Source organism: Salvelinus sp. IW2-2015, linkage group LG3 (genome assembly GCF_002910315.2).
Source record: "Salvelinus sp. IW2-2015 linkage group LG3, ASM291031v2, whole genome shotgun sequence".
In the NCBI taxonomy this organism is placed as follows: domain Eukaryota; kingdom Metazoa; phylum Chordata; class Actinopteri; order Salmoniformes; family Salmonidae; genus Salvelinus; species Salvelinus sp. IW2-2015.
The window spans coordinates 25,167,537-25,189,740 of record NC_036840.1 but is presented as its reverse complement, the minus strand read 5'-3'; the positions used below and the strand labels follow the sequence as shown (position 1 = coordinate 25,189,740).

Here is a 22,204-nt window from a genome sequence, read left to right as displayed (position 1 = left end):
AGGGAGAAAGTTGTGGAGAAGTACAGATCAGGGTTGGGTTATAAAAAAATATCTGAAACTTTGAATATCCCACAGAGCTCCATTAAATCCATTATTAAAAAATGGAAAGAATATGGCATCACAAACCTGCCAAGAGAGGGCCGCCCACCAAAACTCACGGACCAGGAAAGGAGGGCATTAATCAGAGAGGCAACAAAGAGACCAAAGATAACCCTGAAGGAGCTGCAAAGCTCCACAGTGGAGATTGGAGTATCTGTTCATAGGACCACCTTAAGTCATACACTCCACAGAGCTGGGCTTTATGGAAGAGTGGCCAGAAAAATCCATCGCTTAAAGAAAAAAATTGGTGTTCGCCAAAAGGCATGTGGGATACTCCCCAAACATATGGAAGAAGGTACTCTTGTCAGATGAGACTACAATTTAGTTTTTTGGCCATCAAGGAAAACGCTATGTCTGGCGCAAACCCAACACCTCCCATCATCCTGAGAACACCACCCTGCCGATGTTGGCAGGGACTGGGAAACTGGTCAGAATTTAAGGAATGATGGATGSCGCTAAATACAGGGAAATTCTTGAGGGAAMCCTGTTTCAGTCTTCCAGAGATTTGAGACTGGGATGGAGGTTCACCTTCCAGCAGGACACTAAGCATWCTGCTAAAGCAACACTCGAGTGGTTTAAGGGGAAACATTTAAATGTCTTGGAATGGCCTAGTCAAAGCTCAGACCTCAATCCAATTGATGAGAATCTGTGGTATGACTTAAAGATTGCTGTACACCAGCGGAGCTGGAGGATCTGGAGCTGGAGCAGTTTAGGAGCTGGAGCAGTTTTGCCTTGAAGAATGGGAAAAAATCCCAGTGGCTAGACGTGCCAAGCTTCTAGAGACATACCCCATGAAACTTGCAGCTGTAATTGCTGCAAAAGGTGGCTATACAAAGTATTGACTTTGGGGGGTGAATAGTTATGCATGCTCAAGATTTCCGTTTTTTTGTCTTATTCCTTGTTTGTTTCACAGTAAAAAACATTTTGCATCTTCAAAATGATAGGCATGTTGTGTAAATCAAATGATACAAACCCCCCCAAAATCAATTTTTWATTCCAGGTTGTAAGGCAACAAAATAGGAAAAATGCCAATGGGGTGAATACTTTTGCAAGCCACTGTAATATTGAAATAGCATGGGAAACCGAGAAAAACGAATTGGTAGAATTTAAGACTAAGTGGCAGTCACTGGGGATAGGGGTGTGAGTGTGCGGGGGTAGATTAGATGTAGTCATTGTTTGTGTGTGTCTGTGTACGTTTTTGTTCGTGTAAATGTGTATCTGTAGTGGGGGGGAATGAAAAGAATTGGGAAAAATATAGTATATACAGTACCAGTCACACTAACTCATTCCAGGGTTTTTCTTTATTTTGACTATTTTCTAAATTGTAGAATAATAGCTAAGAAATCAAAACTATGAAATAACACTAGGCAAGTCAGTTAAGAACAACTTCTTATTTACAATGATKGCCTACCGGAGGAACAGTGGGTTAACTGGCAAAAGGCCTCCTGCGGGGATGTGGGCTGGGATTCAAAATAAAATAAAATAAAAATATATATTTAGGACATAACACACATCATGACAAGAGAGACAAAACAAGACTACATAAAGAGAGACCTAAGACAACAACATAGCAACACATGACAACACAGCATGGTAGCAGCACAAAATGGCAGCAGCACAACATGGTAGCAGCACAAAACATGGTACAAACATTATTGGGCACAGACAACAGCACAAAGGGCAAGAAGGTAGAGACAACAATACATCACGCAAAGCAGCCACAACTGTCAGTAAGAGTGTCCATGATTGAGTCTTTGAATGAAGAGATTGAGATAAAACTGTCCAGTTTGAGTGTTTGTTGCAGCTCGTTCCAGTTGCTAGCTGCAGCGAACTGAAAAGACGAGGAACCCAGGGATGTGTGTGCTTTGTGACTGGCAAAACGGGTGTTGTATGTGGAGGATGAGGGCTGCARTAGATCTCTCAGATAGGAGGGAGTGAGGCCTAAGAGGGTTTTATAAATAAGCATCAACCAGTGGGTCTTGCGACGGTATACAGAGTTGACCAGTTTACAGAGGAGTATAGAGTGCAGTGATGTGTCCTATAAGGAGCATTGGTGGCACCCTTACCTGCCGATCTATAAATTACRTCTCCATAATCTAGCAGGGGTAGGATGGTCATCTGAACCAGGTTTAGATTGGTAGCTGGGGTGAATAAGGAGCGATTACGATAGAGGAAGCTGATTCAAGCTGATTCTATACCATTTTACAGAGGCCAGATCATGAAGGAAGGCTTGCTCATTAAAGCTTTTTTAGCAAGCGTCTATGAAAAATCAGGACAGGTCGTTTCACTGAGCAGCCATTACGAACACAGGCTGTAAAACAGTGATCACTAAGGTCATTACAGAAAACACCAGACTGATACCTATCAGGATTATTTGTGAGGATAACATCGAGGAGAGTAGCCTTTTCTGGGTGTTTGGAGTCATACCTTGTGGGATTGGTAATAATCTGAGAAGGATTTAGTGAGTCCCATTGCTTTAGGACTTGGTCAGGTGGATTAAGCATGTCCCAGTTTAGGTCACCAGCAGGACAAATTCAGACTTAGTGTAAGGGGCCAGGAGAGAGCTCAGGGCAGGTAGGGTACAGGCCGGTGCAGATGGAGGACGATAGCACAAAGCAACAGTCAACAAAGAGCTATTTGAAAGTTTAATGCTTAAAACCAGCAAATCAAATTGTTTGGGGACAAACTTGGTGGAGACAACCGAGCACTGAAGGTGATCCTTGGTAAAGATTGCCACTACCCCGCCTTTGGAAGATCTGTCTTGCCAAAAAAAGTTATAATCAGAAAGGTTAACTTCAGTATTCACAACACTCTTGGAATCATGCAGTAACCAAAAAAGTGAAATATATATTTTCTATTTGATATTCTTCAAAGTAGCCACCCTTTGCATTGATGACAGCTTTGCACACTCTTGGCATTCTCTCATCCAGCTTTATAAGGTTGTCACCTGGAATGCATTTCAATGAACAGGTGTGCCTCGTTAAAAGTTAATTTGTTGAATTTCCTTCCTTCCTTTGAGCCAATCAGTTGTGTTGTGACAAGGTTGGGGTAGTATACAGAAGATAGCCCTATTTGGTAAAATACTAAGTCCATATTATGTCAGGAACAGCTCAAATAAGCCAAGGGAAACAACAGTCCATCATTACATTAAGACATGAAGGTCTTAATAGCCCAAATAAATGCTTCACAGAGTTCAAGTAACAGATACATCTCAACATCAACTGTTCAGAGGAGACTGCGTGAATTAGGCCTTCATGGTTGAATTGCTGCAAAGAAACCACTACTAAAGGACACCAATAAGAAGAAGAGACTTGCTTGGGCCAAGAAACACGAGAAATGGACATTAGACCGGTGAGAATCTGTCCTTTGGTCATGATGTGTCCAAATTTGAGATTTTTGGTTCCAACCGCCATGTCTTTGTGAGACGCAGAGTAGGTGAACAGATGATCTCTGCAAGTGTGGTTCCCACCATGAAGCTTGGAGGAGGAGGTGTGATGGTGTGGGGGTGCTCTGCTGGTGAAACTGTCTGTAATTTATTTAGACTTCAAGGCACACTTAACTAGCATGGCTGCCACAGCATTCTGCAGTGATATGCCATCCCATCTGGTTTGTGTTTAGTGGGAATATCATTTGTTTTTCAACAGGAAAATGACACAAAACACACCTCCAGGCTGTGTAAGGGCTATTTGACCAAGAAGGAGAGTGATGAAGTGCTGCATCAGATGACCTGGCCTCCACAATCACCTGACCTCAACCCAATTGAGATGGTTTGGGATGAGTTGGACTGCAGAATAAAGGAAAAGTAGCCAACAAGTGCTCAGCATATGTTGTATCTCCTTCAAGACTGTTGGAAAAGCATTCCTCATGAAGCTGCTTGAGAGCATGCCAAAAGTGTGCAAAGGTGGCTACTTTGAAGAATCTAAAATCTAAAATATATTTTGATTTATTTAACACTTTTTTTGGCTACTACATGCTTCCATGTGTTATGGCATAGCTTTGATGTCATCACTATTATTCTAGAAAATAGTAAAAATAAAGAAAACCCTTGAATGAGTAGGTGTGTCCAAACTTTTTTATCTGCCATTTGACCTCAATGCATCTGGAAGAAACCAGCTACCGCAGATGAGTCACCTATTTTATGTGGTCGGTGCGTTATTGGTTATGCATATATTGCGTGGATGGCGCGGGTAGGTTCTATTACACCCACGTTTCAATACAGTCCCTCGCAGTGACGTAGAAAGAGCAATGCGTGTGAGTCAGAACAACTAGGAAATCCCCCAGTGAGAGTTACGACAGAAGGTGCTGTTCCTTTAAGCGGAGACTTCCTAAAACAAGCACGACACGGAGCAGATAAACAACAACTGCGGGGGTAGAATAACACCGAATAGACCGTTTACCGGGATTCATCTTGTTCATACAAACGACGGATCTTTAAGGTAATAGTGTTGTTTATAGCTGGACTATTATACACAAAACGTCTGTTAATTATTAGTTATAAGGAAAAGGGTACATGGGTACGCTTTCTTATAGCCCAGGCCGGCATGGCAAATATGGACATTGACATGACACACACAACACTTTACACTTAAGTCCAGAAATGTATCCATATTGTATAGGCTATTGCAACACGATGTTTATGTGTACAGGTAGGCCACTATATAATTCATAGGCTCAATGTGAGTAATTATGTAGCTAAGAGACTTCGTCAATACTGTTGTTTCATCGGAAAACGAGCTTCTCCCGTTATGCGTACTTTATTTGGTTAATACTCATGAACGCAACTAATTTCATGGCAACTATTTCCCCATCCGTAGGTGTGTCAAAGCACTATATCTGCTGATTTCGCGTATCAAAAATCCCAGAACACCATTGCGGAAGTAAACCCAACCTCGACGTGAGAAGAGGGGGACACCAAGTGGACTCAACGGAGAAATACTGCGCGCGACCTTCTGTATGGGAGAGATGTACGGATCGTCAGGAATGCCAGATCTGATTCCATCGAATGGCCCGCGACAGCCCGGTCCGGCCGGCCAGTTCAACCCGGGACATAGGCAGGTAGCACAGAATGGGCATGAGAGGCCCAACCCCCAGAGACTAGGGCAGCGGGCGCCCAAACTCGGACAAATTGGTCGTTCCAAGAAAGGTGAGTAAAGTGGAAATATTCCTCTCCCTGTACACCCACATATTTTGAGAAAGAGATATATGCCTACTGTATTGCGATTTTGTGGTTATGTCAGGTTTTATGAGTATAGACCAAGATAGAGACATTTAAAACCAGAATCTGTCATCTTTTTAGCCTCCCCCACAACTATATAATCTTATCAAAATAGGAATAAAATATGATTATTCTCAACCTTATTGACACTCGTATGAGCAGATATTCAACTAATTGTCACCTTTCTCTTTCCCAGTGGACCTAGGGGATGAGGACGTGGATGACATCATGAATAATAATAGCCAATAATAATGTTCCGTGTCCCTCAACCTCTCACCCATCTCCTAAACCACACCACATGTGCCAATGAAGATCTTCGAAGCCAAACTCAACTGAATCAATTTGACCTTGATCAATCAACTTTACAAGTGACCTCCCCTGAAGCTTGGCCTAGGATATCATAGCTGAAAAGCTCATCGTGGCACATTGAGGGACAGTTCTATTGCCGGAATTCTAGACATTAGTTCTAGACATTAATTTTAGGATTCTATAGACCTTTGCATCAAAAGCTTGTATATTGCGGTTAACTTGTCTGTTGTTATACTGTGAATGAATTGTACTGAAACTTGTTCTGCTCTTATTACCTCTGTAGTGGACTATCTGCACTTGGGAAAGTACAGTGTGGCTTGTCTTTAAAGCTTCTAAAGGGCTATATTTGAAAAAAAGTTGCACTCTTTAAATGATAAGGTAAAATGGAGTAGGAGTGCTGATCTAGGATCAGGTCCCCACTTGTCTATAGAATCTTATTTAATATCATCTAAAAGGCAAGTCTGATCTTAGATCAGCACACAGAGGCTATGAATACAGTTTTCTTGGTTACTGATTTTACAAGGTGGATGTTGTGTAGAAGAAGGCAGGACGGAAGCCTGTTAATGTTCCACCTGTACGTTACATGTTGAGTTACTGACAGTTGTGATTTAACCTAAATCTGTGGTTCTCTCACCTTGTGGAGTATCAGGTTACTGCTGAATGATCACTGTTTTGGAATGCAGGGACAGTTGGAAAAGGTTACTACTGATCATTTATATTTACAAAAAAAATATTGTTTTGGTTTATTACCTTGTTATAAATCAATTATGGATGGCTATTATTTTCCAGCACATTTTTTTAAAGAGTTGATATAATATATGGTTTGTTGTTTTTCTTATGTTATTGCGTAATGGTGCACTTTGTGGGAATGACTGTTAAATATGTGACGATGAAACTTTACATATTTCTATGCACGGATTCTATTTAAGCATCAACAAGTCAGGGCATACTTCCTGTCCAGAAGGGCTAATTTCTTCTTCGTTGTTTAAATGTTTTTATCATAAAGGTTGAGTCCCAAATGGCACCCTATTCCCTACATAGGTCCTATGGGCCATAGTCAAAAGTAGTGCACTATATAGGGAATAGGGTGCCGTTTGGGACATGGAATAGGGTGCCGTTTGGGACACATACAATATTTCACGTGGACTATAAGGACAATGTTGACCTAACTAATGCCTGTAACTTTCTTGTACACTGGTCACTACTTTCAGTGAAACATTGCATTTCACAGCATAGCTAATAGTGGCGCTGTCATGATCACATGGCTTAAATGGATGKAATTGTTATGTGCATTGAGAATGTTTGCATGAAAATTTGATGATTTTTGCATAATAATTCATTATTGGTAATAAAGGAGGGAAGAGCTTTTCTTTTTTAATGGAACATTTATTATATCATTATGATTGAAATGCAACCTCCAGAATTACACTCGCCCCTGTCGTACTTCAAAACAGCCAAATACGAGCMCCCATGTCGAACCAAATACGACAAAGAACACACATCACCCGTTGTATTATATTCCTGTTGTGTATTTTATTATCAGAGATGTTCCATATTGGGATATTGACAGTTATAACATTGCATTTCAACTGTTGTTATGAGAAAACAAGAACCATTGGATAAACTTTCAATAAAAGAAAAACGGGCTAGATATACAAATTGTAGAAGAACATGTATTATGTAGTAAGCTACATGGCCATTAATAAAAATAAAAATTTCTAGAAACCTTTTGGACATCTTACAACCATAGAAATATAATTACTATTTAGTAATCTAGTTACTATTACTATCTAATAATTGTATTTCTATGCTTACAACATCACCTAATACAAAAGCACCCAGGGTTAAAATTCCGCTGAGCATCTTTTCAGTCAAAGGCAGGATAGTTGAGCTTTCTCCATGATCACAAATATCAAACATAAAATATTATTYATGCTATCTAAAGCTAAAAGCAAAAACACAAGACTGAACTGGAGACACAAGACTACACWAGCACTTGGGAATGGTACTACCATATTCTGCTACATTTAAAACACAAACAGAGGCTACAACCAGAACTCAACACTATCATACTATATAGAATGCATTCCAAACATATTGCGCCGTCCTAAGTAGAATACTAGTGTGGACATCAGAACAGAGCATGGTCAAACACATAAATAAAAACCTGTTTGATGATAATAATATATATTGTGTATTACAGTAATAAAAACAAACACTCCTTAGTAATAGTAATAGTCAAGGCACCTGCTAAGAATGACTGTGGTGAAAGATAATTTATAATGGGATAGAGTATATTGCAGGCCTGTATGAAAAGCCCTCTCCCTTTTGGAGTGCAGTAGTGAATTGCTCKGGGATTCACCATAGTGTATGCAGTCACTCACAACTAGTGTGACGTCAACACTTGGCYTGAACGTTGAACGCCACTGGAGACAGTCGTGTCGACAGAAAACTCCATTGTAAAAGAACTGGTGGCGCGCTAGTCCCTTTTGCTATTATACATACATAGCTATCCCCTGAGTATGCCAAAAGTATGCCCTTAGCGCCACACCGAGTTTAATTTATTACCTTCAATTACAATGGAAATGCTAAATTAAATGCACAGTGTTTCTTACAGGGGGGTGAGAGTGTTTGCCATGATACTGCATCTTGGCTGTAATACGAGAAGTGTGTGTGTGTGTGTGTGTGTGTGTGTGTGTGTGTGTGTGTGTAATACGAGAACATACACCCTAAGACATGGTCTGTTAATATAAGGCGCATCCAATAACCAATTACAGTGTATTTGTGAGGCCCACTCATAAATTCATAAACAATTGTGGAATGTTGGGAGGTGGTGAGAGACGTCACTCAAAAACAAACTACTGCATGATAGAGTCTTGTTGGGGTGGGGGTCGGGCGGTCTGCTCTGTAAAACTATATTCACATCTAGTAATTCTTTCTTTTTTTGTCATCCTGTCATACTATCCCGATATGCCCCCCAAATGCAAACTTMATGGGCAACATTTACGCTGTCCAAAAGAGCACAGATCTGTGCAACAACAAAAAATACAGTAAATCTCATAATCTGGCAGCTGGTTTAATTTGAAACTCATGCGTTACTCTTTATGCATTGCTCAGTTTACGAAACTCTAGTTAAATAACAGCATCCTTTAATACACATTGTTGAAGAAAAGTTTCAGATTAAATCACGGTGCCAGAATATAATGAAGTTTACGGTATTTCTTATACATATCTGTGCTCTTTTGCGACACAAAAWTTTTGCCCCAAAAGTACAACAGACTAGTCACGTTCGACTCCATGTACAAACTCTTTCATATTCAAGCTTCTGTTATTCCGGTTATCGGCAGTAGAGGGCACTCACACATACTCCTTGGTGCTGCTGGGGGGTGAGCGGGCGCTCACGCCACTCATGGCGGGGTATTTGGGCACCGGCTTTTTACTCCTGGGGCAGGAAGATGCCAGCATGGCTCCCCCCAGCACGTCCAGGAAAGAACCTCCCCAGGCAATGAAGATGGCTGCTCCAAACTCAAACCTGTGAGTGGGGAGAGGAAGAAAAGGGTGAGACATGGTTTTAGAGCAGTGTTCTWACATTCTTYGGTAACACTTTACCTTAAGTTGCCCCTATAGCCTTACAATAATAAAACATAGTTTTGTCYATTWTCGCCCTTAYGAAAAAAGATTGCAGTCACAGTGCAGTATAACTGCAGTRCAATGCAGTATAACTGCAGTTAAAGTGCAGTTTAACTGCAGTATGCGGCAATTACTGCGTCCGAAATACCAGTCGACTGCAGTTACTACACTTTACTGCAGTTTAAAAACTGCAATCTTTTTTTGTAAGACCGCAAACAGGTTAATGTAGCCCTAAAAAATATTCAGGAATTGTGTTGGCAGCCAGGGCTGTCTCAGCCTCCAGTATTTATGCTGCAATAGTTTGTGTTGGGTGGCTAGSGTCAGTCTGTTATATCTGGAGTATTTCTGCTGTCTTATCCGGTGTCCTGTGTGAATTTAAGTATACTCTCTCTAATTCTCTTTCTTTCGKTGGACCTGAGCCCTAGGACCATGCCTCAGGACTACCTGGCCTGATGACTCCTTGCTRTCCCCAGTCCACCTGKTTGTGCTGCTTTTTCCAATCTCAACTGTTCTGCCTGCGGCTAKGGAACCCTGACCTGTTCACCGGACGTGCTACCTTGTCCCAGACCTGCTGTTTTCAAATCTCTAGAGACAGCAAGAGCGGTAGAGATACTCTGAATGATCGGCTATGAAAAGCCAACTGACATTTACTCCTGAGGTGCTGACCTGTTGCACCCTCTACAACCACTGTGATTATTATTATTTGACCCTGCTGGTCATCTATGAACATTTGAACATCTTGGCCTTGTTCTATTATAATCTCTACCTGGCACAGCCAGAAGAGGACTGGCCACCCCTCATAGCCTGGTTGCTCTCTAGGTTTCTTCCTAGGTTCCATCCTTTCTAGGGAGTTTTTCCTAGCCACCGTGCTTCTACACTTGCATTGCTTGCTGTTTGGGGTTTTAGGCTGGCTTTCTGTACAGCACTTTGTGACATTAGCTGATGTAAGAAGGGCTTCATAAATAAATTTGACTTACTTTGTGTTGACAGGAGTATAAGGGTTATAGAAGGCCCGGATGACATTGTGAGCGAACCACGAACAGGCCACTACTGCACACAGAGCTGAATGAGAAAGAAAAAACATTCACGGGATCAGACGGATCAGCATTGTTTTACGTCAGATGGTGTCACTCCTAAGCGACGCTCATCCCTCAAMCGATCAGTCTTGTAGGATGTGTAACTCATATTAACATTTTAATATTCCAGAGCATCCGCCATTCAAATATGAAAACATATTTCCTAATTTATGATGTCACTGCGCTTTCATTGATCCACTATGAAATAGGCAGAATAGCTAGCTAAATTATCAATCGCAATGGGAGAAAATAAAAACAAAATGGTGGCTAAGACAATAACGATTCTCCGTCTTAAATTTGATAGTTTATTTACGTATAAAAGGTACCTAAGGTTTGATTATAAACGTTGTTTGACTTGTTTGGAAAAGTTTATTAGTAACGTTTGGGATTCATTTTGTCTAAGGTTTGATTATAAACGTTGTTTGACTTGTTTGGAAAAGTTTATTAGTAACGTTTGGGATTMATTTTGTATGCATTTTGATGGAAGGAAACTGGGTGGATTATTGACTGAAACGCACCAGCTAAACTGAGTTTTTATGGATATAAAGAAGGAAATTATCGAACAAAAGGACCATTTGTGATATAACTGGGACCGTTTGGAGTGCCAACAGAAGAAGATCATCAGAGGTAAGGCATTTTAATCCCACAAATAAGGACCCCATCTGGTGCCACCACAGTTACATATAAAGAGATCAATGATCAATTCAAACAATTTTACTCTGYGCTATACACCTCTRAAWCCCCYCAAGACCCTTTGCTGATTGATTCCTTCTTTAATGGCTTGAATATGCCTTCAATTGATACAGACTCCCATGACTGTCTAGAAGAAGAATTTACACCTGAGGAGATTGCAACAGCAATGTCCGCAATGAAAAGTGGTAAATCACCRGGTCCGGACGGTTTTCCAACCGAATTTTACAGGACGTTTTCTGGTCTGCTTTGCCCATTCTTGTCTTGATTATTTGCAGAGTGCCTTAATACCTCAAAGCTACCRCCTAGTCTTTATCAGGCTTCAATTTCATTACTATTAAAGAAAAACAAAGGCCCCCTGGAATGTGGATCCTATCGCCCAATCTCGCTTTTAAACTGTGATTACAGAATCCTAGCCAAGCTTTTAGCCATCCGTATGGAAGGCTCGCTGCACCAAGTAWTACACTCTGACCAGACTGGCTTTGTRAGAAATAGGCATTTGTTTTTCAATATTAGGTGCCTTATGAATATACTGTACTCCCCAGCGTCGGGGGACCCGGAGGTGGTGGTCTCACTTGATGCRGAAAAAGCTTTTGACCGCGTTGAGTGGGATTACCTAACAGCTGCCCTTTATAGATTTGGCTTTGGCCCCAAATTCATTGCGTGGATAAAGATTCTTGATTTTTCCCCCATGGCTTCGGTACGGACTAACAACTTGTCCTCTGACTATTTTCCCTTGCACCGCGGATCCAGACAGGGTTGTCCACTCTCCCCCTTGTTGCTTGCTTTGGTAATYGAGCCTCTCACCATTGCACTACGCTCTAATGATGCCATACAAGGAATAATCAGGACGTGCTTAGAGCAGAAAGTCTCGCTATATGCTGACGACCTCCTTTTGTTTATCTCTAACCCTGATACCTCATTGCCACGTGCCTTATCTGTTCTTAAAAAGTTTGGATCAATCTCATGGTACAAGCTGAATCTAGGCAAGAGTGAGCTTTTTCCTGTAAATAAGGCTGCTTTAAAGTGCTCTTTTACAAGTTTTCAGTTTAGGATTGTCCGGGATCAATTCACCTACTTGGGAGTWAAAGTGACAAGGAAATATTCWAATTTGTTTCAGGAAAACTTTGTTGCTCTAGCAGACAGATTGAAACAATCTTTTACTTTTTGRAATTCGCTACCTCTTTYWMTTATCGGAAGGATTMATGTCATTAAAATGAATGTGTTGCCCAAATTTTTATATTTATTTTAATGTTTACCCATTTTTATTCCAAAATCTTTTTTTTTTAATTAATCAAACATTCWTGTATTTTATTTGGGATGGCAAGGTACCACGGATTGGTAGAAAACATTTACAGAAGCCTAAGGCATTGGGGGGTTTAGCTCTACCAAATTTTCAGACATACTATTGGGCTGCAAATTTCAGAGCCCTTCTGTACTGGCTGCAGACTGATCCTACTGGCCCTAGACGCATTGCTGGGTCCAGATGGAGTCTGAATCGTGTAAACCTGCTGCACTTTCTTCTGTGTTGTGCTCGTCTCTCCCAGTGTCCCTAGGCAAAAGGTGTGTCAACCCAATTGTAAAGCAGTCTCTTAAAATTTTGAATCAGTTCCATTTAGCCTTTAGCCTCCGAGGCTTTTCTCTATCAGGCCCAATCAATCAGAACATTTTATTTCCTCCATCTTTGAATGATGGGGCTTTTGCCATCTGGCACTCACTAGGCCTCTCCTCACTAGCCCAATTATTCTTTGATGATACATTTGCCTCTTTTGCTCAGCTACAGGAAAAGCTCAACCTCCCCCAATCTCACTTTTTCCGCTATCTCCAGACTAGGAACTTTGTCAGAGCTAACACACCTGAATTTCCCCAAAGGCCTGCGAATACAGCTATAGAGAGCATCTTTTAGCTGAACAAGCTTCCTAGGGGCGCAATTTCAGATGTATATACAATCATTCATGACTTACAGAAAGAACCCTTCTTTGGTGCCTTTAAAGACTCGATGGAAAAAGGATTTGGGGGAGGAACTTGGGGAAGACACCTCGGAATCTGTGCTGCACAGGGTGCATTCGTCCTCTTTTAGCACTAGACACAGCCTCATTCAATTCAAGGTGGTTCACCGTATCCACTGGTCCKGGGCCAAACTTGGAAGAATATTCTCTGATTTTGATCCTACCTGTGTCAGATGTAAAATGGAACCAGCCACACTGTTGCATATGTTCTGGGGCTGTCRTAAACTGTCAGGTTTCTGGGAATTAATATTTAAATGTTTCTCTGATAGATATGACACTGTTATAGATCCGTCTCCCCTTACAGCCCTTTTTGGAGTACTGCCCATAGGTACCCCCCTGTCAAGAATCCAGTTGGACACTGTTGCTTATACAACTCTTTTAGCTAGATGGCTAATACTACAGAACTGGAAGATGGCAGCTTCCCCATCTTATAAATATTGGGTGAGAGATGTGTTGTGCTCTCTGAAACTAGATTATTTTTTTTAAATTCAATACACGTGGGAACCCCAAACTGTTTAATGAGGCTTGGGCTCCATTCCGGTCTTACTTTAAACAGTCCATCCTCTGATGGCATTCATATTAAAACAAAAATAAGTCTGTATTTCTTGGGATCTATCGCATCCCACAACTGTCTGAGAGTATGAGTACACAAGAGTATGTTTGGAATATTTATTTCTCACACAGAACCAATAGAATAGGTAAACTTTTGTACTATRGGGGATAGTAGATGGACATAGGTTAGTGCTTTTGCTGTTCGTTAGGCCTACTCATCTTGTTGGCTGATGAAAAGTAAATGTGGACAGTTCTTCTAACATCTTGAATATGCTCCTCGGAATGAGATAAGAAGGAAACGCGCAGTTGCGTCCCTGATGTGTCTGTCTCCACTTGTAGTCTACTTCGAAGCTAAGATGCCTGTGAGATGGACCCGATCACGTGACGAGCATTGGCTAATGTCTTGCTCCCAGACAGACTAAACTTTTTTGTTCGCTTTGAGGACAATACAGTGCCACTGACACGGCCCGCTACCAAAACCTGCGGGCTCTCCTTCACTGCAGCTGAGGTGAGTAAAACATTTAAACGTGTTAACCCTCGCAGGGCTGCAGGCCCAGACGGCATTCCCAGCCGGGTCCTCAGAGCATGCGCAGACCAGCTGGCTGGTGTGTTTACGGACATATTCAATCAATCCTTATCCCAGTCTGCTGTTCCACAGGCTTCAGAGGCCACCATTGTTCCTGTTCCAAGAAAGCTAAGTAACTGAGCTAAACGACTACCGCCCCGTTAGCACTCACTTCCGTCATTCATGAAGTGCTTTGAGAGACTAATCAAGACCATATCACCTCCACCCTACCTTACCACCCTTAGACCCACTCCAATTTGCTTAGCGACCCCAATAGGTCCACAGACGACGCAATCGCAACCACACTGCACACTGCCCTAACCCATCTGGACAAGAGGAATACCTATGTGAGAATGCTGTTCATCGACTACAGCTCAGCAATTAACACCTAGTACCCTCCAAACTCGTCATCAAGCTCGAGACCCTGGGTCTCGACCCCGCCCTGTGCAACTGGTACTGGACTTCTTACGGGCCGCCCCCAGGTGGTGAGGTAGGTAACAACATCTCCACCCCGCTGATCCTCAACACTGGGGCCCCACAAGGGTGCGTTCTGAGCCCTCTCCTGTACTCCCTGTTCACCCACGAGCTGCGGGCCATGCACGCCTCCAACTCAATCATCAAGTTTTCGGACGACACTACAGTGGTAGGCTTGATTACCAAACAACGACGAGACGGCCTACAGGGAGGAGGTGAGGGCCCTCGGAGTGTTGTGTCAGGAAAATAACCTCTCAACGTCAACAAAACAAAGAGATGATTGTGAGATGATTGTGGACTTCAGGAGAAACAAGCAGAGGGAGCACCCCACTATCCACATCGACGGGACAGTAGTGGAGAGGGTAGTAAGTTTTAAGTCCTTGGCGTACACACATCACGGACAAACCTAAATGGTCCACCCACACAACAGCGCCTCTTCAACCTCAGGAAGGCTGAAGAAATTCGGCTTGTCACCAAAAGCACTTCACAAACTTGCACAATCGATGCACAATCGAGAGCATCTTCGGGCTGTATCACCGCCTGGTACGCAAGTGCTCCGCCACAACGTCAAGGCTCTCCAGAGTAGTGGTCTGCCAACGCACACCGGGGCAACTACCTGCCCTCCAGACACCCTACACCACCCGATGTCACAGGAAGGCCATAAAGATATCAGACAACAACCACCCGACCACTCCTGTTACCCCGCTATCATCCAGAAGGCGTCAGTACAGGTGCATTCAAAAGCAGGACGAGAGAGACTGAAAAACAGCTTCTATCTCAAGACCATCAGACTGTTAAAACAGCCACCCACTAACATTTAGTGGCTGCTGCCAACATACTGACTCAACTCCAGCCACTTTAATAATGGGAATTGATGGAATGTATGTAAAAATGTATCACTACCACTTTAAACAATGCCACTTAATATAATGTTTACATACCCTACATTACTCATCTCATATGTATATACTGTACTGTACTCTATATCATCTACTGCATCTTGCCATCTTTATGTAATACCTCATCACTAGCCACTTTAAGAACTATGCCACTTTACTGATTATATACCCTACATTATCTCATCTCATATGTATATACTTGTACTCTATACCATCTACTGCATCTTGCCTATGGCGTTCTGTACCATCACTCATTCATATATCTTTATGTACATATTCTTTATCCCTTTTCACTTGTGTGTATAAGGTAGTAGTTGTGGAATTGTTAGGTTAGATTACTCGTTGGTTATTACTGCATTGTCGGAACTAGAAGCACAAGCATTTCGCTACACTCGCATTAACATCTGCTAACCATGTGTATGTGACAAATAAAATGTGATTTAATTTGATTTAATAAGAATTGAGATCTCTGAGAGAGCCATGTGAGTGAGAGGTGCTTAGGAGCACAGCGATTAGTAGCCGGGAGAAGGGAATTATAATTATTATATTCAGCCCAAGGGCAAAACGGCCACACAAGGAGGATGCCGCCGGGAAATTCGAGGCTTGGTGAGAATATTATCAAGTGCTTGTCAAATTGTGAATGAGAGACTGATGAAGTGTGTGCAGCCTGTGCAAGAAACAAAGCAGAGCTCATGCCTTTCATGAGACTTTTTTCAAATCATCATTAGAGTCACATCATATAGCCTTGGAATGTATTAAAAATCAAAACATATAGCCCAACGTTTGTATTACAATTAAAGGTGCATAAATAACTCTAAATTAAGTATTTGGAGAACCTGTTTCTTTGTTACCTGCTCAATACAGTGCCACATGTGCGCACTCCCTCTGAAATCATTTGGAGAAAATATCCTTTCTATTTTATTCAGCTGTTTTCAATTGTATTCCTCATACTATATAATAATGCAATGGAATTCTAACCAGATCTTGTATGCTAAATTAACTAGTGTATCCCACAGCCATATGGCATAGCCAGATCAGGGCCTAACATAACGTCAGGGCATGCTATTCTGTTCTTCTGAAATAGACTACATTTTCTTCATGTCATGTTTCTTTAGACCTGTCTAAAATAAATAATGGTTTTATTGTGATGGTGTAGGCTATATTAAATTGATTTATTATACTTAATGTTAAKGTAGACATTCCRAAGGTCTGCATCAGTGGTTTATAGGCTATGCGTGGAAGCCAGGAGATGCTAAACRCGTTTATGTTAATTAACAGGCAATTACCATGAGACCGGCAGTTATTTGCTTGACAATCAACGGCTGACAAAATGTCACAGCCCTATTATTGACAGATTCATTGTTTTAGCTTAGATTAATTGAGACGATTTTGAGGCATAAATGGGRTTCAGCAGACAACGTTACCTAGGTAATGTTATGATAACCCATTGTAGCCGGACTACTTTCGAGCTATCCCATTACGCTTTGCGAGATACGAGACAGATCAGTGCAGGCGGAATTGAAGCGCAATCTGACSTAAGACAATGGCAGATCAGTACATCCAGGTATCATCAATACGTATTTGAGAGAGGGGAGCCAAACACTTCTCAAGAAGTCAATGGGCGGCTAGCTATTAAATCCCCCCCCCAACCATACTGCCATTGTCCTATAAGAGTTTTCACATGATCTAAGATTGCATGCTGGTTCGTTCATTATAATCTAAAAGGCAAAACTGATCCTAGATCAGCACTCCTACTCTGAGACACTTTAGACCTGTAAAATTGCAGGTAGTCTAGTGGTTAAGAGCATTGGGCCAGTAACCGAAAGGTTAGGTTCAAATCCCTGAGATGACTAGTTGAAAAACCTGTCAATGTGCCCTTGAGCAAGGCACTTAACCCTAATTCCTCTGGATCAGAGTGTCTACTAAAATTGAAAACAACACATTTCAGTGCATATTTTTTTCTACTCTGAAACCCATGAGCTTTTTACTGGCATTGTTCTATGAGAGTTTCTAATGACCTCTTATATAACAGTATCAACCTGTGTCCCAAATGACACCCTATTCCCTATATAGTGCCCTACATTTGACCACCAGTGACCAGTGACATTTGACTAGTGAAAAGTAGTGCACTAAATAGGGAATAGTGTCAGAGTAATAGCCACAGTCAGTAAAACGTGCCCATTCTCTCCCTCTTTGATCTCCAGGGGAACCTAGGTAGATGAGTGGGACTTTTATTGTGCAACGTGGTTTAGATGAGTGGGAGAGCAGCTGGTGGCCAGACAGAGGAACAAACCCCTCATTTATAATTGTGACCAACTGACTGGGGTGATTCTCTTGATCTCTTTCTATAGCTCCTGGTATGGACCAGAATGATCAAGAGATCTAATGTGCATGGATTTCAGACCAGCTAGATTTTTTTTTTACAAAAGTAGGGCCCTGAGATTTTCATGACCAAGTCATTTAATCACGTAGGGAAAACTCTGGACCCGAAGAAAATACATGTTTGTGGGGATTCTCCTGATCTCTCTCTCTCTCTCTCTTTCTCTCCCTCCCTCTCTCACCTCCAATCAGTAGGATGATGCCTCCAGTCATGGCGGTCCGAGACTTGCGCACTTTGTTGTTCCCTCCGCAGGTGGTACACTTCATGCCCATGGTGGCCACGCCCAGCCCAGCGATGGATACGATGATGCCAACGATCATCAGGGCACGGGTGGCCTGGAGAGCACCTGAGACACACACGCACACAAACACCAGGGAGGGGAGCGAGAGAGGGATAAGGGAGAGGAGGGAAAGGAGTAGCAAGATAGTGAGAGAATGAGAGGATTAGTAGGCATGTGAGTGAATGAGAGTGAGAGTGAGAGTGAGAGAGAGAGAGAGAGACCCCTCATTTGATAGAAAACTGAGGAAAACATTGACTAGGTACAGACTCAGTGAGCACAGTCTAGCTATAGAGACCGGTCGTCACAGACAAACCTGGCTGCCAGAGGAGGACAGGCTGCTCACTCTGCTCCAGGGGAGAGGTAGAGACAGAAGGCATTTCCTACTACACTGTGACAAATACTCAGACCTAAGAGCATATTTCTTTCCCAAAATTATAATTCAATACAAAGAATTTGAAACTATAAAAGATGAAGAAAAATTCAAATATTGTTGGGTGAAAAGCCAAAATGGCAGTTGGCAGCCAAATATGTGTCCTCCCTGCCACAGCCTGAGGACAGCCAGTGAAAAATGCAAAGTAATGTTGATAATATTTCCCATTTAGCTTAGTTTTGTTTTGCGTTTTTCCGTACCAGGTCATGTGTCATCTCGTCTCTCTACTCGTTGCTTTAATGTATTGTTGTTCTGATTAATATTTGTGTTGTAGCTGTTATTAATGGTAATCCGCATGTCCACTACTACTATTATTATTGCTGTTAGTCCCACCATTTATTTATATATAATATATATATATTTTGTGTATATATAACATATATACTTTATTGAAATTTTTCGATATGTATACTTTGACAATGAAGTTAATAATAACTTGCCATGTCAATAAAGTCAATTGAATTGAATTGAATTGAATTGAGAGAGGGTACAGTTATAGAAGGATATTGTATAGAAAGCTTTCATTTATAGGCATGGGGGATATATTGCAAATGTCAATTAATAAACTTTCGTTTTTTATCAGCAAGTAAACAAAAGGTGTGAACAAATATAAAATATGCATTATCAACACAATCCAACCCCAACCATGGATCATTTAGAGTATGGTGTTCACAAAGTATTGGATTTAAACAAGTGACTGTATAAACACAGCTCTATGGATCACTGGGGTTTAATGTGCGCTGACAGGATACTTTAATGTGTGTGTTTTCCTGGATGAGAAACCCTGAGATACACCCTCCCTCTCCCTCCCCCCTCTCTCCCTGTCTCACTCTCTCTCTTTCACGCTCTCTCTCTCTTCCATCTGCTTTTGTTGAGAGGAAGGGGGCAGTGAAAGCTACTGTCGGGACACCCTAATCTGTCACCTCCCTCATAAAACTGACAGAGGGTGGGAGACAGAGAGGGAGAGTACCTCCTTGGTCCACCCTGAACCAGTCTGTGCCAGTCCAGGCCATCCCTGAGCTCACAAACACAACCCTCCATCCCTGAGAAAGGGAGGGAGGGAAGGAGAGAGGGAGAGAGTACCTTTCTTTTACTTTTAGATTGGTGTGTATTGATGTGAATTGTTAGATGCKACTGMACTGTTGGAGYTAGGAACACAAGCATTTTTGCTACACCCACAATARCATCTGCTAAATATGTGTATGTGACCAATAAAATTGGWTTTGAGGATGAGGGTGGGAGAGAGGGCAACTGTGGGTGGGGAGGAGAGGGAGGAGARAGGGAGGCGGAGAGGGCAAGAGGGTGATAAGGAGGAGAGAGGAAGGAAGAAATACTAATCTTCTGCTGTACTTTAAACATAATGAGGGTCCTTTCACCAGCATGCAAATAGGGGCTACCATGGACTATCACCCCATCACCTCTGTACCCCATCCCCCTGTACCCTTCCAATAACCCTCAAACCTGCTCTCTGTCAGCAGGTGCAGTTACAACAGGTTAAAACTGCCCCCCCCCCCCCCCCCTAAGTGTTCTGAATCTGAACAAGCCTCTCTGTTCAATGAAACCCCTCACACCAACAACTATGACCAGAGAAATCAACAGGAGTAGATGGGGAGTTATATCAAATCACACCCTGGTTCCCGTCATCATGGTGCCCTAAGGGTTTGGGGCGAACCGAAGTGGGAGGAGGTAAAATTCCTGTACAGGGTACTGTGCTGCTGTCGCCATGGCTACTCCTGTGTTCTGTATTCTTCTGGTTGTTTACCGTTAGGTCGTTAGGACCAAGTCGTCTCTGGCATCTGGAGCCCCAGCCAGCCCCCAGTCCCCTCTCTATGCCAGGGAACAGTGGGTGATGAATGGGCAGGGGCCTGCTTAGGGGGTGGAGCGGCCCAGCCATGTGAGAATATACAGCAGAGAGGGGTGGAGGTGGGTGGGGAGGTTGGTGAGAGGGTGCCAGAAGTTAACAATATCCCACTGTATGTTAACACGAAGGGTGCTACTAAAGGATAACCATGAGGGGCAATGACTGACTAACAGCTCTGAGYCAACACCTTTATCAGCGGCACCAATGTGCTGTATTGAGGATGCACTGCMCCATAAAGGGGAGTGTGGGGAACCTCAGCTGACCGTCTCAGGTGTCTGCTCACCTGTATCTCCCGTCAATCAATACTATTTACTGGTACAACATGAGACTTCCTGACACAAGTGAAGTCACCATCTTCACGGAAATCCTCCTTTGATAATTAGATAATAGTGGATATACAAGAAAGTGCTGCACAGGATGCACATATAGTCACAGACATTGAAAGAAAAAATAAGCATGGCATAAATGAAATATTTTGCTTAAACTGGCAATCTGCAGTTGYTACATCCCTTTTTGGAATTTATAAATTAATGATATGTACCCATTGATTCTTGAAGAATATAACTTATAACTGCCCCATCAGAACCCAAAATATAACATCGTTTAACTCCAATAATGTAAACAAAGTAAACATAAACAAACACTATATAACCTTGAAACATGCTTAAAACTATAATTTTGATAACATGGATGGTCAGTCCTTGTATCCATAGCTTTGTCTATGAATTTGGGAATGGGTGTATTTCTCCAGCCACATCCATCAGCTTTTTACCAAAACAGAGGCGGGGATCGCTTTCTTATTGTTTCAACTTCTGATTGCCACTTTAAAGCATCTATACTTACTGTCGAGCTGCAGGATCGAGTCGTATATTTTACATTGGAGCTGCCCTGTGCTCTGAAAAGCGCATGACATCCATAATCCTTGGTACATGGCAACCGCCGTTATGATGTTGTCTCCTATGTACGCAGACATCTTCCACTGTGGCAGAATGGTCCCCACAATGAGTGCAATAACACCGACGAGTGACAGGGCGAATCCTAAAAGTTGAATTCCCGAGTTTGCCATCTTGAAAAAAAAGATTTTGTGGATTATTTTGATTCCTAAATAAATACGTTTCTGTTGGCGAAAAAAMTAAGAATCCTTTGGGTGCGTGTGTCCAAAGGCTAAGGTTATCTTGCTGCCTACCCTTTCTCACTACACCTGCTGTCGTTATCCTTCCAATTAGGTCTATCTACCTATGTTCCTTTTACGCGGCAGAATCAGTAAACACAATCTCTGAGTTGTGAAAAGTTTTTGCTTGTCTATCTCCTTTCCACCTGTTTTCTGTTATAGTTCGAGCCGCTCCTTGAATACTGTAGTAGTGAGAGTGCGGACGGAATATTTWAATTCTGGATGGTGTGTGCGCAAGAGGTGTCCCGTGCCCGGTGATGCGTAGGTCTCTTCTCGCATCCCCTCCTCCGGTGGCAGTTACCGTTATGTCACGCCCATTGATTTGGCTACTCCTGCATTCCGAGGAAGAGGTTGTTCCTCAAGCTCTAGCGGGTCGGTAGTCGGTACTGTAAAAACCACCGTACAGTTCATATCGGGCTGACCCCCGCAGTGGGTTCATCWTTTACCTTCAACAGTTGTCCAGATGACAGTAATGGACCTTTTCTTAGAACTTGTTTAACAGTTAGTGATGCCTCTCCTTGTAGTCATAGATGTGCATTTGTATTAAGAGAGATGGCATTATAG

The 22,204-nt window shown here is 42.3% G+C and overlaps 2 protein-coding genes across 2 annotated transcripts; one reads left to right on the top strand and one right to left on the bottom strand.

The window, feature by feature from the left end:
• The first annotated feature begins 4,334 nt into the window (after positions 1 to 4,334).
• LOC111953469 (uncharacterized) lies at positions 4,335 to 6,991 on the top strand. The gene is made up of 3 exons (XM_070435602.1): positions 4,335 to 4,535; positions 4,914 to 5,242; positions 5,511 to 6,991. Exons 2-3 carry the CDS (start codon positions 5,053 to 5,055, stop codon positions 5,561 to 5,563), a joined length of 243 nt encoding a protein of 80 aa, XP_070291703.1. The 5' UTR covers positions 4,335 to 4,535; positions 4,914 to 5,052; the 3' UTR covers positions 5,564 to 6,991.
• Positions 5,843 to 21,947, bottom strand: cldn7a (claudin 7a). The gene is made up of 4 exons (XM_023972760.2): positions 21,313 to 21,947; positions 18,080 to 18,244; positions 10,231 to 10,315; positions 5,843 to 9,155 (listed from the first exon to the last, which is right to left on the bottom strand). The coding sequence occupies exons 1-4, from the start codon at positions 21,533 to 21,535 to the stop codon at positions 8,981 to 8,983; spliced, it is 648 nt and encodes a 215-aa protein (XP_023828528.1). The 5' UTR covers positions 21,536 to 21,947; the 3' UTR covers positions 5,843 to 8,980.
• Between the last annotated feature and the right edge of the window lie 257 nt (positions 21,948 to 22,204).

What these genes read in the sequence shown, in the direction of transcription:
- cldn7a (XM_023972760.2), bottom strand. Translation starts at nt 21,535, where the DNA reads ATGGCAAACTCGGGAATTCAACTTTTAGGATTCGCCCTGTCACTCGTC. An exon ending in CATCATCCTACTGATTGGAG is followed by an intron (nt 10,316 to 18,079) that starts GTGAGAGAGGGA and finishes TTTCTCATTCAG; the next exon opens with CTCTGTGTGCAGTAGTGGCC. An exon ending in TATACTCCTGTCAACACAAA is followed by an intron (nt 9,156 to 10,230) that starts GTAAGTCAAATT and finishes CCCCACTCACAG; the next exon opens with GTTTGAGTTTGGAGCAGCCA.
- LOC111953469 (XM_070435602.1), top strand. Translation starts at nt 5,053, where the DNA reads ATGGGAGAGATGTACGGATCGTCAGGAATGCCAGATCTGATTCCATCG. An exon ending in AATTGGTCGTTCCAAGAAAG is followed by an intron (nt 5,243 to 5,510) that starts GTGAGTAAAGTG and finishes TCTCTTTCCCAG; the next exon opens with TGGACCTAGGGGATGAGGAC.